This window comes from Nomascus leucogenys, chromosome 18, assembly GCF_006542625.1.
Source record: "Nomascus leucogenys isolate Asia chromosome 18, Asia_NLE_v1, whole genome shotgun sequence".
Lineage (NCBI taxonomy): Eukaryota > Metazoa > Chordata > Mammalia > Primates > Hylobatidae > Nomascus > Nomascus leucogenys.
Genome location: NC_044398.1, coordinates 101,594,097 through 101,614,054, shown reverse-complemented (window position 1 = coordinate 101,614,054; position 19,958 = coordinate 101,594,097). Strand labels below are relative to the sequence as shown.

General features: G+C 62.5%; 2 protein-coding genes across 6 annotated transcripts in view; one reads left to right on the top strand and one right to left on the bottom strand.

Annotated features, from left to right (window-relative positions):
* The first annotated feature begins 1,239 nt into the window (after window positions 1-1,239).
* TELO2 (telomere maintenance 2) lies at window positions 1,240-18,783 on the top strand. Of its 4 annotated transcripts, XR_004026676.1 has the most exons (22): window positions 1,251-1,500; window positions 2,140-2,510; window positions 3,203-3,480; window positions 4,894-4,962; window positions 5,219-5,366; window positions 7,032-7,134; window positions 7,868-7,936; window positions 8,112-8,253; window positions 8,328-8,464; window positions 9,199-9,278; window positions 9,443-9,553; window positions 9,825-9,913; window positions 10,090-10,181; window positions 10,407-10,523; window positions 10,693-10,764; window positions 13,440-13,631; window positions 14,266-14,357; window positions 14,979-15,078; window positions 15,255-15,319; window positions 15,555-15,670; window positions 17,629-17,849; window positions 18,695-18,783. XR_004026676.1 is itself a non-coding variant. In XM_030797801.1 (21 exons), the coding sequence occupies exons 2-21, from the start codon at window positions 2,176-2,178 to the stop codon at window positions 17,733-17,735; spliced, it is 2,514 nt and encodes an 837-aa protein (XP_030653661.1). In that variant the 5' UTR covers window positions 1,240-1,500; window position 2,175; the 3' UTR covers window positions 17,736-18,249. The 4 variants fall into 4 exon arrangements, 3 of the variants coding, with proteins under 3 accessions (XP_030653661.1, XP_030653659.1, XP_030653660.1); XM_030797801.1 differs by lacking the exon at window positions 18,695-18,783 and having other exon boundaries at window positions 1,240-1,500; window positions 2,175-2,510; window positions 17,629-18,249; XM_030797799.1 differs by lacking the exon at window positions 18,695-18,783 and having other exon boundaries at window positions 17,629-18,249.
* Window positions 18,224-19,958, bottom strand: part of IFT140 (intraflagellar transport 140) — a 99,239-nt gene continuing 97,504 nt past the window's right edge. The window contains exon 30 of one of the 2 annotated variants that reach the window (XM_030797797.1): window positions 18,224-18,988. In XM_030797797.1, the coding sequence (XP_030653657.1) occupies window positions 18,782-18,988 (207 nt within the window). In that variant the 3' untranslated portion in view covers window positions 18,224-18,781. The remainder of the gene's footprint in view (window positions 18,989-19,958) is intronic. The other variant, XM_030797798.1, reaches the window with a different exon arrangement.

Below are 19,958 nucleotides of genomic sequence, written 5' to 3'. Positions count from 1 at the left end.
GGATTCGAGGTGTGAACCACTGCGCCCAGCCACTGGCTCTTATTTTCTTACCCTGCTGTTTTTTTATTTTGATTCCCTTTTTTTTTTTTTTTTTTGAAACAGGGTCTTGCTCTGTTGTCCAGGCTGGAGTGCAGTGGCAGTGAACATGGCTCACTGCAGCCTCAACCTCCCGGGCTCAAGCCATCCTCCCACCTCAGCCTCCCGAGTAACCGGGATCACAGGCTCATGACACCGTGCCTGGCTAATTTTTAAATTTTTTGTAGAGACAGGGTCTCACTATTTTGCCCAGTCTTGAACTTCTGGGCCCAAATGATTATCCCACCTCAGCTTCCCAGTGTTGGAATTACCGGCGTGAGCGGGCCCAGCCTTTGCCAGTTTTTGTGCTCGAGGCCTGTCACCTGGCATATTTCGTATGTACTTTATCTGTTCCCCCGATAGGGGAGTAGGAACTTTGCATCACTTGTTGCTGAGAGGGCTTGGTGCACCAAGCAGGCATTTAATCAATGTTTGTTGAATGGATAACTGTTCCCCAGCTTTTCCCACATCCATCGCTGCTGAAATGGCGCCTCCTTAGGTGTCTTCCTGGATTGCCCCCTCCACAAAGTTGAAGCCCCCCACACTCCGGTGCGGTTTACAGAAGGCGCTGCATGTTGTAAATGTTCAGTGTCCGGCTGTCCAGCCTGGCGGCCACAGCCACAGGTACTACCGAGCCCTTGAGATTGGGCTAGTGCTACTAAGGAACTGGACTTACTTAACTTCAGTTAATTTACAGAGCCACATGGCGTCTAGCGCTTACCCTACTGGTCGCAGTTTTTATTCCATGACGGAGCCGCATTTGTTCGTATCTGACATGATCTCAACTGTTCTTTTACTCCCTTGTGTACCGTGCGTTTCCCTTACTGGCCTCTGACCCTTGAAAGCAGGGCCTTACACTCCGGGAAGACGAGCCAGGCCTGTCTTGGTAAACATCTGACGTAGAGCGAACGCTCGGCGTTCTGGAAAGAATGTGGGACCCGGGACGGAGGGAAGAGATGGCTGACATCACTCCAGGGTAGGAAGGATCGAGATGGGAGAAACTAAGGCGAGGACCCACCACCCGGGCGCAGCGAACCCAGCTCGCAGCCACGTGGGGGAAGCGCAGCCCCGCCCTCAGGCCCCGCCCCACGCAAAGCCCCACCCACGCGTCAGGCCCCGCCCACCCACCGGCCCCCGCCCCCGCGTTCAGGCTCCGCCCCGTCCCGGCGCAGCGCAGGCGCAGATGCGCCCTCCCGCCAGGCGTCGTCCGCAGTTTCGCGCTGAGAGGCCCGCGGAGACCGGCCCCAGAGGCTCAAAAAAACCCGCGGCAGCCTCGCCCGGACCCAGGAACTCGTGCTCGGGGCCAACCGGCTGGGCCGCGATCGCGTTTCGTCCGGGGCAGCGGCGGCCGTGGGGAATCGGCGGCAGCGAATCGGTGTTGCGCGGGGCCTGAGGGCGCTGCAGTCACCCGGGAGCCGGGTCCAGGTCGGGTTGGGGGTCGGGGGTCGGTCGGGTTGGGTCGGGTTGGGTCGGGGTCGGGGGTCGGGGGGTCGGGGGGTCCGGGTCTGGTTGGGTCGGGTCCAGGTTGGGTAGGAGTCCGGTCGGGGTCCGGGCCTGGATCGGGGGCGGGGTCCGCGTGCGGCTCCTCTAGCCCCGAACCCGTGTGCCCCGTAAGCTCTTGGTTTCTGAGGGGCGGAGGAATGGCGACTGGAGCCACCCGTCACCCTCAGGGAGCCGGGAGGGCCGGCAGCTCCCGCGGGCCGGGTTTCCCGTGTGGGTGCGAGGACGCGTGGGGCCGCCCTGTGCCCGAGGAACACTCACCAGCATCCCTGGCCTCCACCTCCCTCTCGCGTCAGTGGCACTCCCGGTTGACACAACTGAGAATGTCCCCTGGGCACAGTGGCCCGGGTTGAGAAGCCCTGCAGTGGGCGGTAGCGTGGGGGTCCGAGCGGAGGAGCGAACTCTGGGTGGAAACCGGCAGGCACTGGAGGGGAAGGAGGCGGGACAGGGTTGGGTGGGACCAGGGGTGAGGGGTGTAGGGTCCCGAGGCGCTCACCGAGGAGCTTCCTGAGCGTGTGTGGATTATTTCCTTGCCCCAAGCTGAGTCCTGTGTCCATGCCACAGGTCGCCTTCCCGTGACGCCCAGATCTGTCCTGCAGGATGGAGCCAGCACCCTCAGGGGTTCGACTCGCCGTCCGGGAAGCCATTCACTCCCTCTCGTCTTCGGAGGATGGCGGCCACATCTTCTGCACCCTGGAGTCCCTGAAGCGGTATCTTGGTGACATGGAGCCTCCAGCGCTCCCGAGAGAGAAGGAGGAATTTGCCTCAGCCCACTTCTCGCCTGTCCTCAGATGTCTTGCCGGCAGGCTGAGCCCGGCCTGGCTGGAGCTGCTGCCCGACGGCCGCCTGGAGGAGCTGTGGGCCAGCTTCTTCCTGGAGGGCCCGGCGGACCAAGCCTTCCTGGTGCTGATGGAGACCATCGAGGGTGCTGTGGGGTGAGTGGGCTGGGCCCATCTTGGGGTTGCTGGTAGCCTCAGAAGTGATGAGAGTGGCTTGAAGGACTGGACCGAGGGACTAGACAGTCTGCTCATGGCTGAACCCCTGAACAGAAGAAGCAGAGTCCTTTGCGACGGGAGGTACCTGCCGTGTCCCACAAAGTCCCTCACTTCCTCCCTGTCCGGCTGTGTCAGAGAGGGATGGGGCGGGAGTGTTCACATCCCAGGCGGCAGAGGCAGCCCGTCAGCGGGGAACGTTCCAGGTTTTCCGGGGAAGCACAGCTGTCATCACTGACACGTGTCCCATGTGGACTCCCAGCCCCAGCCGGCTGCCAGGCTGAGCCTCAGATCACAGTGCAGTCCTTGCCAGGACACTGCACCTTGAGAAGCTGGGTTTTCAGAGGTTGCTGTGATCAAAGCAAGCGCCCAGTTATCCGCGTCAGCAACAGGGGAGGGGTGTCCAGTGAGACTCCAGGTTGGGGAAGCCGCTCAGGGCCCCGAGAACTCACGCAGTAATTGAAGTTATTTAGGAATGGATTAACAGATTTCCCTATCCGGCTTGTGGTTTTGGACTTCACGCTGGTGATGTTGTTGGGGCCGCACGTGTAATCTGGGCTGCTGGTTCCTTGTGGCAGGAAGGGGACCCCGAGGATGGGGGTTGGGGGCTCTGCCCAACATGCCTGTATCTTCAGCCCCAGCTTCCGGCTGATGAAGATGGCGCGGCTGCTGGCCAGGTTTCTGCGCGAGGGCCGGCTGGCAGTGCTGATGGAGGCGCAGTGTCGGCAGCAGACGCAGCCCGGCTTCACCCTGCTCCGGGAGACGCTGCTGGGCAAGGTGGTGGCCCTGCCCGATCACCTGGGCAACCGCCTGCAGCAGGAGAACTTGGCCGAGTTCTTCCCCCAGAACTACTTCCGCCTGCTCGGCGAGGAGGTCGCCCGGGTGCTGCAGGCGGTTGTGGACTCTCTCCAAGGTGAGGCCCTGCCTCGGGGACCCCCTTTGCCACCCATCTTCTTGGGTCGTCGTCCCCTGCCACCCTCTGGTGCCTCACGGCCTCTGGAGACTTTGGAGTCTCTGGGTGGTGCCGTCAGGCAGGTGGGGATGTCCGCGTCCTGCACCGTAGTGACCGGAAGGGCTCATCCGCTGTGGGCTGAAGTCCGCTGCCCTCCACACAGGCTTCTCTTGTCCCTGCAGTCACTGCTGGTTTCCAGGGCCCAACTGTGCTGCGGTGGCCAGGTGGGGGGTCTCGAGGTTCTCAGGTCTGGAGGCAGATGCTGGCGGTGCCCTGGAGAGTGGGTGCTGTGGGAACGGCCTCGCCCGCTGCTGGGCTCCAGGGCCCCGTGAGCGCCCATGCTTGCTCTGTTTTCCCTGGGGCGTCAGATGGCGGCTGCCACGAGTGTGCGTTTCACTAGCGAGAAGGAGGCTGGGCCGGGGGCCTGCGCACCACCCAGAGCGTCTGCCTCTCCCTGCAGGGTGACCCCTTCCTTCTCTTGCCTTTCCCGAGCTCCAGGCGACAGCTCAGATGCAGGTCGAGCACCTGGGTCTGGACTCCACCCTCCACATGCTGCCCCCACCTCGTTCTGAAACTCCCTCCCTCGCTCAGGGGCACCCTGGGGTCCTGGAGCAGCTCGGCACCCCCTCAAAGCCCGGGAGGAAGCTGGGCCCCTCGAGTCCCTGCGTGGGGCCTGTGGCCCAAGCCCCCTCGCCTCGCCTGGGGGTTCCTGCAGCAACCTCCCCAGCCCCTCCTGTCTTTTCCGAACGTAGCCCTAGGCTCGCAGCTTCTGCTCTGTGTGGGCCGATGTGTTAAGGAGGCTTTGAGAACATTTGGGACATACGTGGAATGCGTCTTTTTCACGCGTTCGGGGTTGGCTGGGGCCGTCCTGGTCCCCACGCGGCTCTGTGCTTGCCGCTCCCCCGAGTCCCAGCTCTTCCATGGGGCTGGTACAGCCCGGCCCCTCCTGGTTCCCCACGTTCCCTGGTGTGCGCTCCTTTCCTGCGGGCAGCCGTGGTGGTAGTGCTGCTCCGGGGTCTCATGCCCGGCTCAGGGCCCAGGCCTACCCTGCGTGGCTGACCCACCTTGGCCGGGCCCTGTTGGCGCTTCCTCTCCTTCCTCGGCAACGTCATACCCGTCCCGACCTCCTAGAACCATTGTGATGATTAAGTGGGCTAAGATGGGTGAAGGTTCGAAAGGGTTGTGATTTGCTGGTCAAGTTCCATGTGCTCCTGTTCAGATTTGCTGGGTAGGCTGATGGGCACCAGCTGTTGTTTTGAGTGAGTTTTGCTGTCGATTGGAGTCCGCCTGACTGAGAGCAGCTCTCCCCACACCTCGATGTTTTTTTGTGCCCTTCCCGCCGGCCTCCTCATCAAGCCTCCCTTTCTGTCCCAGGTGGCCTGGATTCCTCCGTGTCCTTCGTGTCTCAGGTCCTCGGGAAAGCCTGTGTCCACGGGAGGCAGGGTGAGTAGAGCTGTGCCTTTCTGCCCGCCCTGCCCTGACCCTCACACCCCATCAGCCTTCTGCAGAAGGCCGAGAATCCCTCCCGACCCTGGCCCTCTGCGGGGTCCCCTTGCCCGGTCCTGTCCTGGGCCCCTGGGGTCTGGGGCTCAGCTGTGCTGACGGGGAGCTGTGGGGCTGTCCTTGCTGGACCCACACAGCCCCCGGACACCAGGTGGGTGCAGCTCCCCAGGCTCAGGTCCTCTGTCTGTCCCCTCAGAGGAGATCCTGGGCGTGCTGGTGCCCCAGCTGGCAGCGCTCACCCAGGGTAGCTACCTGCACCAGCGCGTTTGCTGGCGTCTGGTGGAGCAAGTGCCGGACCGGGCCATGGAGGCGGTGCTGACCGGGCTGGTGGAGGCTGCGCCGGGGTAAGCAGCCGGGCTCTCCTTCAGCTGCACTGGCTTCTGGGGGTCTGGACCCCCAGAGGCTGCCATTCCTTCACGCTGCTTCTCCTGGGCGCCTTGCTGCAGCTGGCACCCCCATGTCAGTGCCACAGGGTGTGGGTGGTGCCCTCTCAGTTCCCGCACGTGCTGATGGTGACCTCTGCATCAGAGCGTCCCTTTCTCTTATGAAATGGCATCGATGCTGTGAACAGCCCACACCGTAAAAGGCGCCTGTACCTTGGGCCATCCACCCGTCCTGCGCCTGTGGTCCCCCTCGCACACGTGTGCGCCACGTCCAGGCTCTGATATGGTGACGGGCGGTGACTCACTTCCCCACGTCTTTGTGCAGGAGAATCAAGGTTGCATTTCTGGAAGCAAGACTGCCGGCCATGTAACCCCCACAAACCCTGCCAGCTCGCCTGCCTCAGACGTCTCCCCTCCCCGCAACATGTGCAAGGACGCGCCTGTCTCTGCCCAAAGTGTTTCCTCCTCTTTTTTTTTTTTTTTTTTGAGGTGGAGTCTCGCTCTGTCGCCCAGGCTGGACTGCAATGGTGCAATCTTGGCTTGCTGCACCCTCAACCTCCTGGGTTCAAGTGATTCTTCTGCCGCAGCCTCCTGAGTAGCTAGGACTACAGGCGCCCGCCACCACGCCCGGCCAATTTTCGTATTTTTTGTATAGATGGGGTTTCGCCAGGCTGGTCTTGAACTCCTGGCCTCAAGCAATCCACCCACCTCGGCTCCCCAAAGTGTTGGGATTACAGGCGTGAGCCCCTGCGTCCGGCTGACTTTGCCTTCTTGATTCTGGGCGAGGGCGTGCGTGTTGAAGGCATTTGTGTTCTTTTCTCTGTGAACTATATAATCATATAATCACATTCTATTTCATGGTTTTTGTTGTTGTTGTTGTTGTTGGGGAGATTGTTTTTAGAACCGGGTCTTGCTCTGTCTCCCAGGCCGCAGTGCAGTGGTGTGATTATAGCTCATTGCAGCCTCGACCTCCTGGGCTCCAGCGATCTTCCCACCTCAGCCTCCTGAGGAGCGGGGTCGTAGGTGCGCACTATCATACCCAGCTAATTTTTACATTTTTTGTAGCGACAGGGCTCACTTTGTTGTCCAGGCTGGTCTCAAACTCCTGGCCTTAAGTGATCCTCCTGCCTTGGCCTCCAATGTTTTTTTAACCGTTTTTTCTTTGTGTGGAATTTTAAGTGAGGAGTGAGGGAGAAATCCAGCCATATCTGTTTCCACACTGGCTGGAGAGACTTGTGGGGCTCTTTCTGGAGACCCGTAACCTCTCACTGGGAGGACTCTCTCAGTCTAGACCAGGGGTCTACAGGCTACTTGGACAAAAGTTGGCCCGCTGCGTGTTTTTGTAAATAAATTTTTTTTGGCACTGTCAAAGGAGGCCGTCGGTGGTGGACCCGCCTCCGCCCGGGCTGGGGTGCACGTGCTCTCTGGGTTGTGGCGTTTATGCCCCGGAGAAGGGAGGATGAAGGCCCAGCTCAGGCAGTCGGAGGATGCAACCAGAGGCTCGTGGCTAGGAATTGGCGGGCCCGGAATCAGGCCGGGGTCTGTGGGCATCGGAGTTCACGCTCTCTCACTCCTCCCTGTCTCCAGGCCAGCTTGCAGCTCTGGCCCCCTGACTCTGTCTTGCAGGCCTGAGGTCCTGTCACGACTACTGGGGAACCTGGTGGTGAAGAACAAGAAGGCCCAGTTTGTGATGACCCGGAAGCTTCTGTTCTTACAGTCCAGGCTCACGGTGAGGACGCCACGGAGGGTGCAGGCTGCTGGCTGCCCCATCACAGCAAGAATCGCTGTAGAACATGGGGTCGGAGCAGGTGTCTGCTGCCTGGGAGACCCTGCCTGTGATTTGGCGGTGACTGGCAGGAGTTGGCGAGGCCGTGGGTGCCTCCCTGCCCCGATGACAGGCCCTGCTGTGACGGCGCTGAGTGAGGGCTTCTCGTGTCTCTTTATCCTCTAGACTCCCGAGAAGCCACCCGCTCTAGCTGCGTTCTGTGCCAGGGGCCTGAGGGGGTGGGGTGGGTGGGGGATAGGTCAGGACACAGAGGAGGTCGTGCATTTCCGGGACTTGTGACTCCCGTCCCCATGGCCTGGAGCCTGGAGGGGTGAGCCGGGTCCCCTGACTCCCGGCCACATCTTGCTTCACCCTCCTCCTTTGCTCACACGAGAACTTAAGATGGCGAGGCCCCGCCCCAGCATGGCAGCAGCTGCATCCCACGTTTTTATATGGAACCGTTTTATCACGTTCAGTTCAAAGGAATAGAGGTGGATGGGTCGCTTGAGCCCAGGGGGCAGCTTCTGCGGGAGGGGAGGGGTCCCGCATTCCAGGAGGCAGCGGCCGCCCCCATTCTTCTTGTCCGTCTGCTGCCCTCAGTCCGGTCCCGGTCCTGGCATGGCTCTTGGCCTTGGGAGCCCCGGGCTGGCCAGGCGGTGGCCTCAGCCCCGTGGACACGCATGTGCTTTTGTTGCAGACGCCCATGCTGCAGAGCCTGCTGGGCCATCTGGCCATGGACAGGCAGCGGCGCCCGCTCCTGCTGCAGGTACGTTCCTCCTGGTTCTCCGTCCCCGCGAGAGAAGAGCTGTGCGGGGCTCACCTTGGGGGCGGGCAGGGTGAGGGTGGCTGGGCTGGGGCCAGAGCTCTCTCAGAGTGGCTGTGGGCCTGGCGGGGACAGCCGGGCCCGAGCCCCATGCAGTCCTGGGCCATGCCACCTGCAGGTGCTGAAGGAGCTGTTGGAGACGTGGGGCAGCAGCAGTGCCATCCGCCACACCCCCCTGCCGCAGCAGCACCACATCAGCAAGGCCGTCCTCATCTGCCTGGCGCACCTCGGGGAGCCAGAGCTGCAGGACAGCCGGAATGGTGAGTGGGTGGTTTGGGCTCCCCCCGGCCTTGGGCGCCCCAAGGTGCTCAGGGGGCCTGTCCGGTGTGTGCAGAACTGCTGGCCAGCATGATGGCGGGCGTCAAGTGCCGCCTGGACAGTAGCCTGCCCCCCGTGCGACGTCTGGGCATGATTGTGGCTGAGGTCGTTAGTGCCCGGATCCACCCCGAGGGGCCTCCCCTGAAATTCCAGGTGAGCGGCCGTCCCCTCCACGTCCCCGTGTGGCTGGCCCGGGTCTCCCGAGCGGCTGCCTCTCCAGCCCCAGGGTCAGCGCCTCTTCCCGGGGTCCAGACTTGGAGAGCGTCCGTGTTGGCTTCTCGCAGGGCTGAGGCTGGAAGCTGTGGCAGGCTCTCAGCCCTGAGCTCCTAGGGCCACACAGGGTCGGGTGAGCCCAGGGCCCCCGGAGGGATTGCCTGGACACGTTCACAGACTCCCTCTAGACAGGGGCCGGGGGAGGCTGGGATTACGGGAGCCACCCCTGCAGTTTGTCTGGCCAGGGCTGCAGGGCAGCCAGGTCGCTCTGGGACGGTGGGCGTGGGTGTCAGCCTCTCTGCTGCCTGCCGCCCGGTGTGGGCGGCTGCCTGGCCGTGGAGGAGCCCTGTCTGCCTTCAGGCTGTGGAGGTGACGGCCTCTCCTCTTATCTGCTGAGAACCTGGGATCTCTCTGGGGCATTGGGCTGGCGGGAGGCCCAGCTCCTTCGAGAGGGGCCACGGCCTCCCAGCTTTGAGCACTCCCAGTGCTACCGTTGGCCTGAGGTGGAATCTCAGAAAGTCGCTTTTAAAAAGACACCTGGCCGTCCGGGGCCCAGCCGCTGAGTGAGACCGGGCTGCGAGGGAGGCCGTGGCGGGGAGTGGCTCCCGCGGCTCCGTCTCGGGGAGGGGTGCTGCAGCCTGGCGGATGCCGCTGAGCCTGCTCCCCTGCTCTAGTACGAAGAGGATGAGCTGAGCCTCGAGCTGCTGGCCTTGGCTTCCCCCCAGCCTGCGGGTGATGGCGCTTCGGAGGCGGGGTGAGGGTCTCTGCCCACCCCGGGACCCCACCGCGTGCACATCTTATTGCTCTGGATTCCGCCGCTGGGATGGGAGGGGGTGAAAGCCTTTCTTTCGGTCCTGTGAGTCCTGAGACCAGAGGCTCGAGGGGACCCTAAAGGATTTCTTCCTTGTTTCCTTAAAGCACATCCCTCGCTCCAGCCGCAGCAGAGCCCCCTGCAGAGACCCCCGCAGAGATCGTGGATGGCGGCGTCCCCCAAGCACAGCTGGCGGGCTCTGACTCGGATCTGGACAGGTAGGGGCTCTGCCACCCCAGTGGGCAGCGTGCGGGAGGCCGGGAGGCGAACCCCTCACACTCCAAGCTGCGGCCCCGTGGGGGGCTCCCTGCCCGCTCCGTGCTTGTTCTCTTTTGTCCTCATGTGAGGGCCCACAGCTCCCAGCTCCACGGTAGGCGCAGGGGCTGCGGCGTGTGCTCGGCATCTTGGGGAGGAGAGGGGTTGGCTCTGCCATTGGGCACTTCCTCTCACAGGCCATGGGCTGTTCATGTCTGCTTTGCCCTCCCACAGCGATGATGAGTTTGTTCCCTATGACATGTCGGGGGACAGAGAGCTGAAGAGCAGCAAGGCTCCTGCGTATGTCCGGGACTGCGTGGAAGGTGGGCATGGGCCCCTGGAGGGCCTTGCTGGGCTGGGCATGGGTCTCGCCCATAGCCTGGTTCTGCCTCAGGGGGCCACCAGGAAGCCCTGGGCCTGGGGTGCCGACCGTGCTGCTGGCTCTCATGGGCTCAGGTCAGGGCTGAGGCTGACCGAGGCCTGTCTGGGTTCTGTGCAGCCCTGACCACGTCTGAGGACGTAGAGCGCTGGGAGGCGGCCCTGCGGGCCCTTGAGGGCCTGGTCTACAGGAGCCCCACGGCCACTCGGGAGGTGAGTGGGGAGGCCCAAGACGGTAGCTTCCCCAATGCCATCTGTGTCCTGGCCACTGAGGGTGACATCTGGCTCCCGCGTGTGACAGGGCTGCTGCCTCTCCCGGGAGGCCTATGGCCTGGGGCCTCTGCCGGGGTGGGTGGCTCAGGCCCTGTGAGCCTCGGTGAGGCCTCGGCGGGGGTGGCTGGGTCCGACAGGTTTCCCAGCCCTAACCCCTGTGTGCAGGTGAGCGTGGAGCTGGCCAAGGTGCTTCTGCATCTGGAGGAGAAGACCTGTGTGGTGGGATTTGCGGGGCTGCGCCAGAGAGCCCTGGTGGCTGTCACGGTTGCAGACCCGGCCCAGGTGAGTTCCCGCACCCGTGGCCCTGGCCAGTGCAGGCACGGTGGGAAGCGCTGGGAGCTCCGGTGCCTGAGGCTCGGTCCCGTGCTGGAGCTGGCTGTGAGGTGCCTGGAGGTCACCCCGGGCAGCCCTCAGGTCCCGGACCACAGCATCCTCTCCCCTGTGTCCTCAGGTGGCCGACTATCTGACCTCGCAGTTCTATGCCCTCAACTACAGCCTCCGGCAGCGCATGGACGTCCTGGACGTAAGTGCCTCCTGGGCCTCAGTCCCCCTGGTCCGGCCCAAGCTGCCCTCAGGTGGGGCTGCCGAAACCTGGGTCTCCTTGTTGCTGGGCCCCAGGGGCTCGTGCAGGCCTGTCCACTGCCTTCGTGAGTGTGTGACCTGGCAGGACTCAGCAGTGGGGGAGTCAGGGCTCCCGTGGCAGAGTTTTGTTTGTTTAAAATAACAGCTTTACTGATATAATTCACACGCCGTAAAATTCACCACTTTAGGATAAAATGTGTGCTGCGCAGGTGAGGGAATATTATTTAGCAATGAAAAGAAAAATTTGAATCCCAGCACTGGAAGGCTGAGGCGGGAGGATCGCTTGAGCCCAGGAGTTCGAGACCAGCTTGGGCACCACAACGAGACCCCATCTCTATTAGCCGAGTGTGGTGGCGGGCGACTGTGGCCCCAGTTACTCGGGAGGCTGGGGTGGGAGGATCCCTTGAACCCAGGAGTTGGAGGTTGCAGTGAGCTGTGTTTGCACCACTGCACTCCCATGTGGGTGATAGAGGGAGACACTGTCTCAAAGATGATTCAATTCTGATACGCACTGCCACACGGTGAACCTCGAGAACATTTAGTTAAAGCAGCCCCAGGGCCTGCATATCATTGGATTTCCCGTAAGCGACCCGTCCAGAGGAGCCAGTTCACAGAGCGGATGGGGCTGCCGGGGCTTGGGGAAGGGATGTGGAGTGAGTGTTTCACGGGGACAGTTTCAGCTTGGGAAGACAAAAGAGTTCTGGCGAGCGTGGAGGTGATGGTTGCCCATGGAACTGGGCACTTAAAGACGGGGAAAACGGGCTGGGTGCAGCGGCTCATGCCTGTCATCCCAGTGCTGTGGGAGACCAAAGTGGGAGGACTGCTCAAGCCCAGGAGTTTCAGACCAACCTGGCCAACATAGCAAGACCCTGTCATCTCCACCAAAAGAAAATTAGCCGGGTGTGGTGGTGCCTGTGGTCCCTGATACTCTTGAGGTTGGGGTGGGAGGATGGCTTGAGCCCAGAGGTTGAGGCTATCGTGAGCCGTGATGGCACCACTGCCCTGCAGCCTGGGCAGTAGAGCAAGACTCTGTCTCTTTAAAAAAAAAAAAAAAAAAGGCAGGCCGGCCACAGTGGCTCACGCCTGTGATCCCTGCACTTTGGAAGGCTGAGCCAGGCGGATCATGAGGTCAGGAGTTCAAGACCAGCCTCACCAACATGGTGAAACCCCGTTTCTACTAAAAACACAAAAAATTAGCTGGGCATGGTGGTGCACGCCTGTAGTCCCAGCTACTTGGGAGGCTGAGGCAGGAGGATCGCTTGAACCCAGGAGGCGGAGGTTCTGGTGAGTCAATATCGTTCCACTGCACTCCAGCCTGGGTGACAGAGCAAGACTCAGTCTCAAAAAAAAAAAAAGGTGGGAGGCCGGGCGCAGTGGCTCACACCTGTAATCCCAGTACTTTGGGAGGCCAAGGCAGATGGATCATGAGGTGAGGAGATCGAGACCATCCTGGCTAACACGGTGAAACCCTGTCTCTACCAAAATACAAAAAAATTAGCCGGGCGTTGTGGCAGGCGCCTGTACTCCCAGCCACTATGGAGGCTGAGGCAGGAGAATTGCTTGAACCCGGGAGGCAGAGGTTGTGGTGAGTCAAGATCGTGCCACTGCACTCCAGCCTGGGCGACAGAGCGAGACTCCATCTCAAAAAAAAAAAAAAAAAAAAGGGGAGGGGAGGGGTTAGTGTGGTAAATCCTGTATATATTTTACCACAATAAAGCAAAAAAGACTGAGAACATGAGAAAGAACTCACGGTAACTGTTTTTTTTTTTTTTTTTTGAGACAGAGTCTCGCTCTGTCGCCCAGGCTGGAGTGCAGTGGCGCGATCTCGGCTCACTGCAAGCTCCGCCTCCTGGGTTCACGCCATTCTCCTGCCTCAGCCTCCCGAGTAGCTGGGACTACAGGCGCCCGCCACTACGCCCGGCTAATTTTTTGTATTTTTAGTAGAGACGGGGTTTCACCGTGTTAGTGAGGATGGTCTCGATCTCCTGATCTCTTGACTCGCCTGCCTCGGCCGTAACTGGTTTTAAGGTGCACACTTGGGTGGCATTCGGAACATCCGCAGTGTCACGCAGCCGCCTCCTCTCTCTAGTCCCAGAGCGTCCTCATCACCCCAGAGGGAAACCCCATCCCTGTCAGCAGTTGCCCCGACCCCCTCAGCCTGGGAGCCTCCGGTCTGGCACTGGCCTGTTGAGGTGTCCTGGAGAGGGAGGCGCACACTGGTCTTTGGTGCCTCCTCCTCCGCCATGTTCTGAGGTCCACCCGCCCGTGGCACGTGCCACTGCAGCGTTGGTTTTGCTGTGAGGCTGAGTTCCTGGGAGAAGGGCATGTGGCTCTGGCGTGGCGGGACTGTGTGGCTTTAGGATGAGGCTGTGCTCGGCCCTGGGCGTGTTCTCATCTCCTGGAGCACGGAGCCCACCTTCCCCACCTTCCCGCCTACCAAGGCGCGGTGGCTATGAGATACGGGGAAGTGACTTTCCTCCTCGTTCCCAGAACACGCCTTCTCCCAGGCTGTGAGGGCCCCTGGGCCCATTTCTGGGGCTTTGGCTGATGACTTGACTCTTGGGAAATGTTCTTCCCTGGAGCGGTGGCAACTGCCCTGGGCCTTTCTCCCTCCAGGTGCTGACTCTGGCTGCCCAGGAGCTGTCTAGGCCTGGGTGCCTCGGGAGGACTCCCCAACCTGGCTCCCCAAGTCCCAACACGCAGTTCCTGCCGGAGGCAGCCGCCTCTCAGCCTGGCAGTGCCGTGGCGTCCGACTGGCGGGTGGTGGTGGAGGAGCGGATCAGAAGTAAGACCCGGCGGCTCTCCAAGGTTAGTGGGCGCCTGGTCAGCTCCTCACGGGCATGGGGACCGTGGGTGGGTGGGAAGGGCGGTCAGACACCTCCAGGCGCTGTCTCCAGTGAGGGGCAGCCACATTCCCTGCGGATGGTGCCTATGCCGGGATTCCTGAAAGGCAGGGTCCATGGTGTGCACCAAGGAACTGGATCTTGGCTGTACGAGACCCAGACTGGGCTTGGGGACATGCTAAGTGACAGGTGCCCTGGTGGTGCTCTGTCCTCAGAGCCCATCGAGGCCAGGGGTGGTGTTGCTCCACCGAGGATGTTTAGGGGTGTCTGGAGATGTTTTTGGTTGTCGCTGGGGGTGGGTTGGAGGCCACAGGGTCATCCTGCAGTGCCCAGGGCAGCCCCCCCATGACGCTCCTCCAGCCTTGAATGTCCTGCCTGCAAGTTCGGGAATGCCTGGTCTGCTGCTCAGGCGTCAGCCGTGGAGCCTGAGTCCCGTCACCAACCCCACGGGGCCTGGGAGCGGGGCGGGGCCGGAAGAGTAGCGCAGGGAGGCCAGGAGAGGCCGGGGGCCACGCTGCTTTGTGGGAGCCTCTCGGGCTGGGGGTGCCGTGCCTGCTGCCCAGGCCTGCGCCTCCGTGAGCGCCGTGTGTGTCTGGCAGGGTGGCCCGAGGCAGGGCCCAGCAGGCAGCCCCAGCAGATTCAGCTCCGTGGCCGGCCACTTCTTCTTCCCCCTCCTTCAGCGCTTTGACAGGTGAGTGGGTTTTCCATGGGCCTGTGGACGTGGGGGACAGGGACCCTGGACGTACCCGTGGCCAAGAAGTTCGGGCTGGGGTCTGAGTGCGTTTGGGTGTGAACAGGGTCGTGGCTTTCCTGTGGCTTTTTGTAAGCCTGTGTTAAGTAGCAGGGAGCGTCCCGCAAGGTTCCTCTGCGGTTGAGCTTTGTCATGAGGCACCAGGCATCTGCTCCGATGCTGGGCTTGCGGCATGGCCAGCAGTGCCGCCTGCACGTGCCCGACGCCATCACCCGCCGTGCCCTGCTCGCCTCCTCTTGCTTCAGCCAGCGCTGCACTGGCCCCACGTTCAGGGCGTGAGGCTCTCGAGATGGCAGAGAAGTGTGGGGCCCGGGTCATGGTGCAGCAGGGGTGGGGGTCTCGGCGTTGGGAACTCCTGGCCCAGGTGGACTTGTGCCAGACAGCCCTGCAGGGTGAGTGGGCACCCGGAAATGTCTGCTCCTACGTTCTCGGTGCAGGCAAGGTGGTGGGCACAGGAGGAGGGGCTGTGTGGGGTTCCCTCGGTCTCCCACGGTGGCCCAGGAGGTTGGGGACCAGGCCCTGAGGCGCCCACTGCACCTTGGGCTCCATTCTGTGCTCTAGGCCTCTGGTGACCTTCGACCTCTTGGGAGAAGACCAGCTGGTTCTCGGAAGGCTGACGCACACCTTAGGGGCCCTGATGTGCCTGGCTGTTAACACCACGGTGAGCCGGGAGAGGTTGCCGGGCGCCGGCCTGTGCTGCCCGTGGATCAGGAGCATCCCCTCGGCTGTCAGGCAGGCCCTGTCCCTGCTGCTGCCCAGCAGCGGAAGCTGCCCATGGCTGCTGGGATGTGGGGACAGCGTCGGGGTCCCACTGACTGTCCCTCTGCTGGTGTCCAGGTGGCTGTGGCCATGGGCAAGGCCCTGCTGGAATTCGTGTGGGCCCTTCGCTTCCACGTCGACGCGTGAGTGGCCTGTGGGGCTGGGCTGGGCCGGGCCAGGGGTGCACGCAGACACAGGGGTCTCATCGTGGGGGCCCCATGGAGCCTCGAGGTGGCTGACAGGCAGCCTGGCCTGGTGCTTCCCAGATAGGAAATGTGCCAGGCAGGGCCACAGCGTGGGTGGTCTGCCACACTGAGGGGAGAAGGAGTTCTGAGGCGTGGTCCCTGCCGAGCTCAGCCCCCGCCTTCCTTCCGGCAGCTACGTGCGCCAGGGTCTGCTGTCAGCCGTCTCCTCTGTCCTGCTCAGCGTGCCTGCTGCACGCCTGCTGGAGGACCTGCCGGACGAGCTGCTGGAAGCCCGGTCCTGGCTGGCAGGTGAGTGTCGGCCCGGGCTGTGTGGGGGTGTGTGGGGGCCGGGGGGGGGTGCAGTTCCTGCAGGCCAGGCTCTTGTGACCCTTTGGGACCCACACAGGCAGAGTGTGCAGGCCGGAGGTGCAGCCACCCCAGCACTGGCTGTTTCCCTCCTTTGGTCCCGATCCTGGACCCTGTTGGGGTCCCTCTGTGACCCCGCCCGCCCGCCTCCCGGGGCTCCTCCTGCCAGTGCAGTCCTGGCACCTTTTTTTAGACAGAGTCTTGCTCTGTCGCCCAGGCTGGAGTGCCGTGGCGCAACCTTGGCTCACTGCAACATCCGCCTCCTGGGTTCAAGCAATTCTCCTGCCTCAGCCTCCTGAGTAGCTGGGATCACAGGTGCCCACCACTGCGCCCAGCCAATTTTTGTATTTTTAGTAGAGACAGGATTTCACCATGTTGGTCAGGATGGTCTCAATCTCCTGACCTCGTGATCCACCTGCCTCAGCCTCCCAAAGTGCTGGGATTACAGGCGTGAGCCACCGCGCCCGGCCAGTCCCGGCACCTTTTGTTGTTTGCTGGCCTTTGTGGTCCAGTGGTTGGTTTGTGGGGCCCTTAGGGTGGCTTCGTGGACACCGCCTCGGTTTCCACATTTGTCAGGAGGGTCCCGGGTGATGCGGGTCCTTCCCAGGGACTTGCGCTCAGGCCTGTGTGCTGGGGGATGCTTGTGGTGAGGTCACCTTTCCTTTCCCGTGGGGCTGGGCTGTGTGCCTCTTCTGCCCCGGCCATCTCCCCTCTCCCCACCTGGGCACAGTGCCAGCCTGCTGGGTGTGAACGGGTGTTTCCCACGGGGAGTGGAGCCGATGAGTCCCTGGGGACGGGCTGAAGAGCGGAGCACGGTACCGATGGACACGGGAAGGGCAGGCCCAGCTCTGCCCTGTCCCTTCCCAGGACCTGTGCTCAGGGTGGCCGTGAACGTCTTCCCACGGAGCAGCTGGAGGGTCCTGGGCCCAAAGTGCAGGGAGTGCTGTGCTGGGCTTTGCTTCTTTCAAGGGAGATGGGGCCCCACAGACACCAGTCCCTGGAGCTGCTGCCCAGCCCCTCCTCGGCATGCTCTTGCCCACTCGCCCTGCCTGGAGGAGAGATTCCCCTTTGGCCAGTGGAGCCACTGATGGGGCTGGGTGGGCGGACACATTCCCTGCAGTCCCCGGCCTACTTCCTTCCCGAGACTCGGTGCCTGCGACGTCATCATGTGGGGGCCTTGGGGGCCTGAAGCACCAGGAGGAGCAGAGGGGCCTGTCCCTCCGCCGATCCCTTTCCAGATCCCTTTCTGCGCAGGGCTGGTGCGCTCCGGACAGGGTGTTCCCCTCTCACAGGCACCTCCCACAAGGGTCTCCAGGTGCCTCCTCACCCTGTGATTCTAGCCCAGTCTGGGGAGGAGCTGTGGCCAGCAGAGCCCCCCAAGGCTCCCTGGGGCCCCAGGCTGCAGGAAGCCTTGGTGAGGGTCCCAGCACTGCAGGCAGCCAAGAGCTCTGGCTCTCACCCCGGGGGAGGGGGCAGCGTGCGGTCCCAGACACCCAAAAGGCCTTCCCACAGGCGGGTGGCGCCTCCCGACGCCCACCACCGGGATTCCTAGGGTCTCCCACCTCCGACCACAGCCCGTGTCTGCCATCCAGCAAGGAGCAGGCCCTGCCGGTGTTCCGCTGTTCCCGGGTTGTGTGCCCCACCCCAGGCCCCCTTCCCATGGCTGCCTGTCCCGCGGCGCAGGGCAGCCCTCCGTTTACAGTGCTGCCTGCACAGAGCCTGTGGCACACAGGCCCCAAGGACGTGGGCCTTGGGGAGAGTCTGGGCTCACTGCAGACCCGAGCCCCCTTTCTTCCATGGAGTCCGGCCTGGCAGGGCTGGTTCAGGCAGACTGAAGACAGGAGGAGGGAGAATACGCCCTCCGCGCTGCCTCAGCTTTGCTTGTCACTCTTGTCTGGCAGATGTGGCCGAGAAAGACCCGGACGAGGACTGCAGGACACTGGCACTGAGGGCCCTGCTGCTTCTGCAGAGACTCAAGAACAGGCTCCTCCCACCCGCGTCTCCCTAGTCCCTGGAGGCCTCCCCAGGACCACCCCCACTGGCGGCAAGGCAGGCAGCCGAGCATCGGCCGGGAGCAGCGGAGCCAGGCTTTGTAGCGAGGCCAGGTCTGCGGCGACATCCGGTACGGAGAGTGCAGATGCAGGAAGGCCCGGCCTGCCGCTATTTATAGTGCAGCAAGTCTGCTAAAAATACACTGGGCCTGGGCACTGCCCGCTGGGACATGGCAGCCTGGACGTGGGGCTGGGGCTGTGGGCGCTGCTGGCGGGGTTGACTCCAGTGAGGGCAGAAGCAGGCTGGCAGGAGGGGAGGATGGTGTACCTGCTGCTCAGAGCCCCCAAGGCTCTCCTCTGAGAGCCACCAAGCAGGACGGAGCAGCTCTCGTCCCAGGTCCCTCAGGCTGAGCGCCGTGTCAGCAGGAGAATGGTGCTCACAGCCCAGGCCGGGTGTGTGGCTCTGGATGGGCTCGTGGGGCGGGATGGGACAGGGCACGGGCTCTCAGAAAATAAACTACTTTATTGGAATTACCGGAGTGTTGGTGGCCGGTGGGCAGAGCCTAGCGGAGGGTGCAGCCACCAGGGCCCGGGTGTCCCAGCTGTTGCTCAGGAGCCGTGGGCCCTGCAGGAGTGTAGAGAGGATGTGATGTGTGGGGAGCAGGGGGCAGGTGCCCCAGCCCTCCAGCTGCAGCTTCCTAACTGAGGTTCTGGAAGTTTCTCAGGCTTTACAATGTGTAGTTGGGAGAACACGACGGAAGGGTGAACCCGACTCCCTTCAAAGGAATGAATCCAAAAATCTACTGGAAGTGCCGGGCACCCAGAGGCAGGCGGGGCACAGCGAGGTGCAGACGGGGCACAGCGAGGTGCAGGCGGGGCACAGCGAGGTGCAGGCGGGGCAAACCCTCCACCGGCCCGGGCTGCTGCGTTCTCGCCCAGCTCTGTTGTGTATTCCAACAGACATGCTTTTTCCCAGCAAAAAAGCTGGCTTTGCTGCAGCTGACGAAAAAATTCCAGAAGATACCTTTCTGCAGCAGCACGCCGGTCCTGGGGCCCAGGCCCCTCAGGGGTCGTCGTCTGCCTCTTCCACCACCTCCTCGTGTGGCTCCCCGGCGTCCTCCATGCTGTTGTGGCGGACCCGCTCGGGCACGGTGTGTGGCAGCGGGAGACCCAGCCCCTGGTGCACGGCGTCCACGGCCCGCGGGCTCACGTAGTAGGACATGTTGGCCGAGGGAAGCCGCCGCCGCATCTCCTCCAGGAATCTGTAGGCCTGGGGCAGAGGAGCAGACATTACTCAGCTTTCCTGAACAACCGGGCACGACCCTCTGCCTGCAGGCCAGACACGTGCTGCTGCCCCTGGAGGCGGGTGGGTGCCTCCTGGCTGGAGGACACGGTGCACCGAGGCTTCCCATTGGTGATGGGGGAATGTGGTGATGAGGGGATGCGGTGCCCACGGACTGCACACATGCCAGGTGTGGATACTCAACAGGAAGCTTCGGTGGGCATTTCAGCTGGAAATGCAGGGCCAGGGCCCTGGAAAGTCCCTCAGCAGCTGTGCCCAGGGGCCTGCTCACCCTGCGTGCGCGGGCAGAGCTTCCCGGGGAGGCAGAGGCCCCGCGTTTTGCACTCAAGTCTCGGGGGCGGACATGCATGTCAGATTGGAGGGCAGGCAGCAATATCTAGTGCTTTGTCTTGGGTATTTTTTTTTTTTGAGATGGAGTCTCAACTATGAAGATATAATAAGCTTGTTGGATGGCCCCCTTCCATCACCCAGCAGTGGACTTGCATTTAAGGAAGGCCTCAGCTGGGGTGGGCGCTGGTGGAGTGCAAGCCTTCCACACAGTCTCAAACGAGAGGCTGAGGGCAAACATCTACACCTGAAAAGATGCTGCCTTAGATGCTGACAAACCACCTGCCATGTGCCAGGTGCTGTGCTGGGGACACAGGGGACACAGGATGTAAGGGTACAGAACAAGCTCGGGTAATGCTGCAGCGGGGAGCCCAGGTCAGGCCGAGGCCCTGCAGTGGCAGAATTCAGAGAAGGGCTGGCACAGGGAGGGAGGGAGAGGAAGGAGCTGACCAGGGTCGAAGAGGGACCCTGTGGTCAGAAAGGGCCGGCATCCTCCTGATGCAAGCAGGGCCTGGCGCGTGTGACTGCTCTGTGTGCAGAGCTAGCTTCGATGAGGGCAATGAATGAAGTGTTTTCCAGAAGGCAGGCAGAGGGTGTTGAGGGGCGGTGG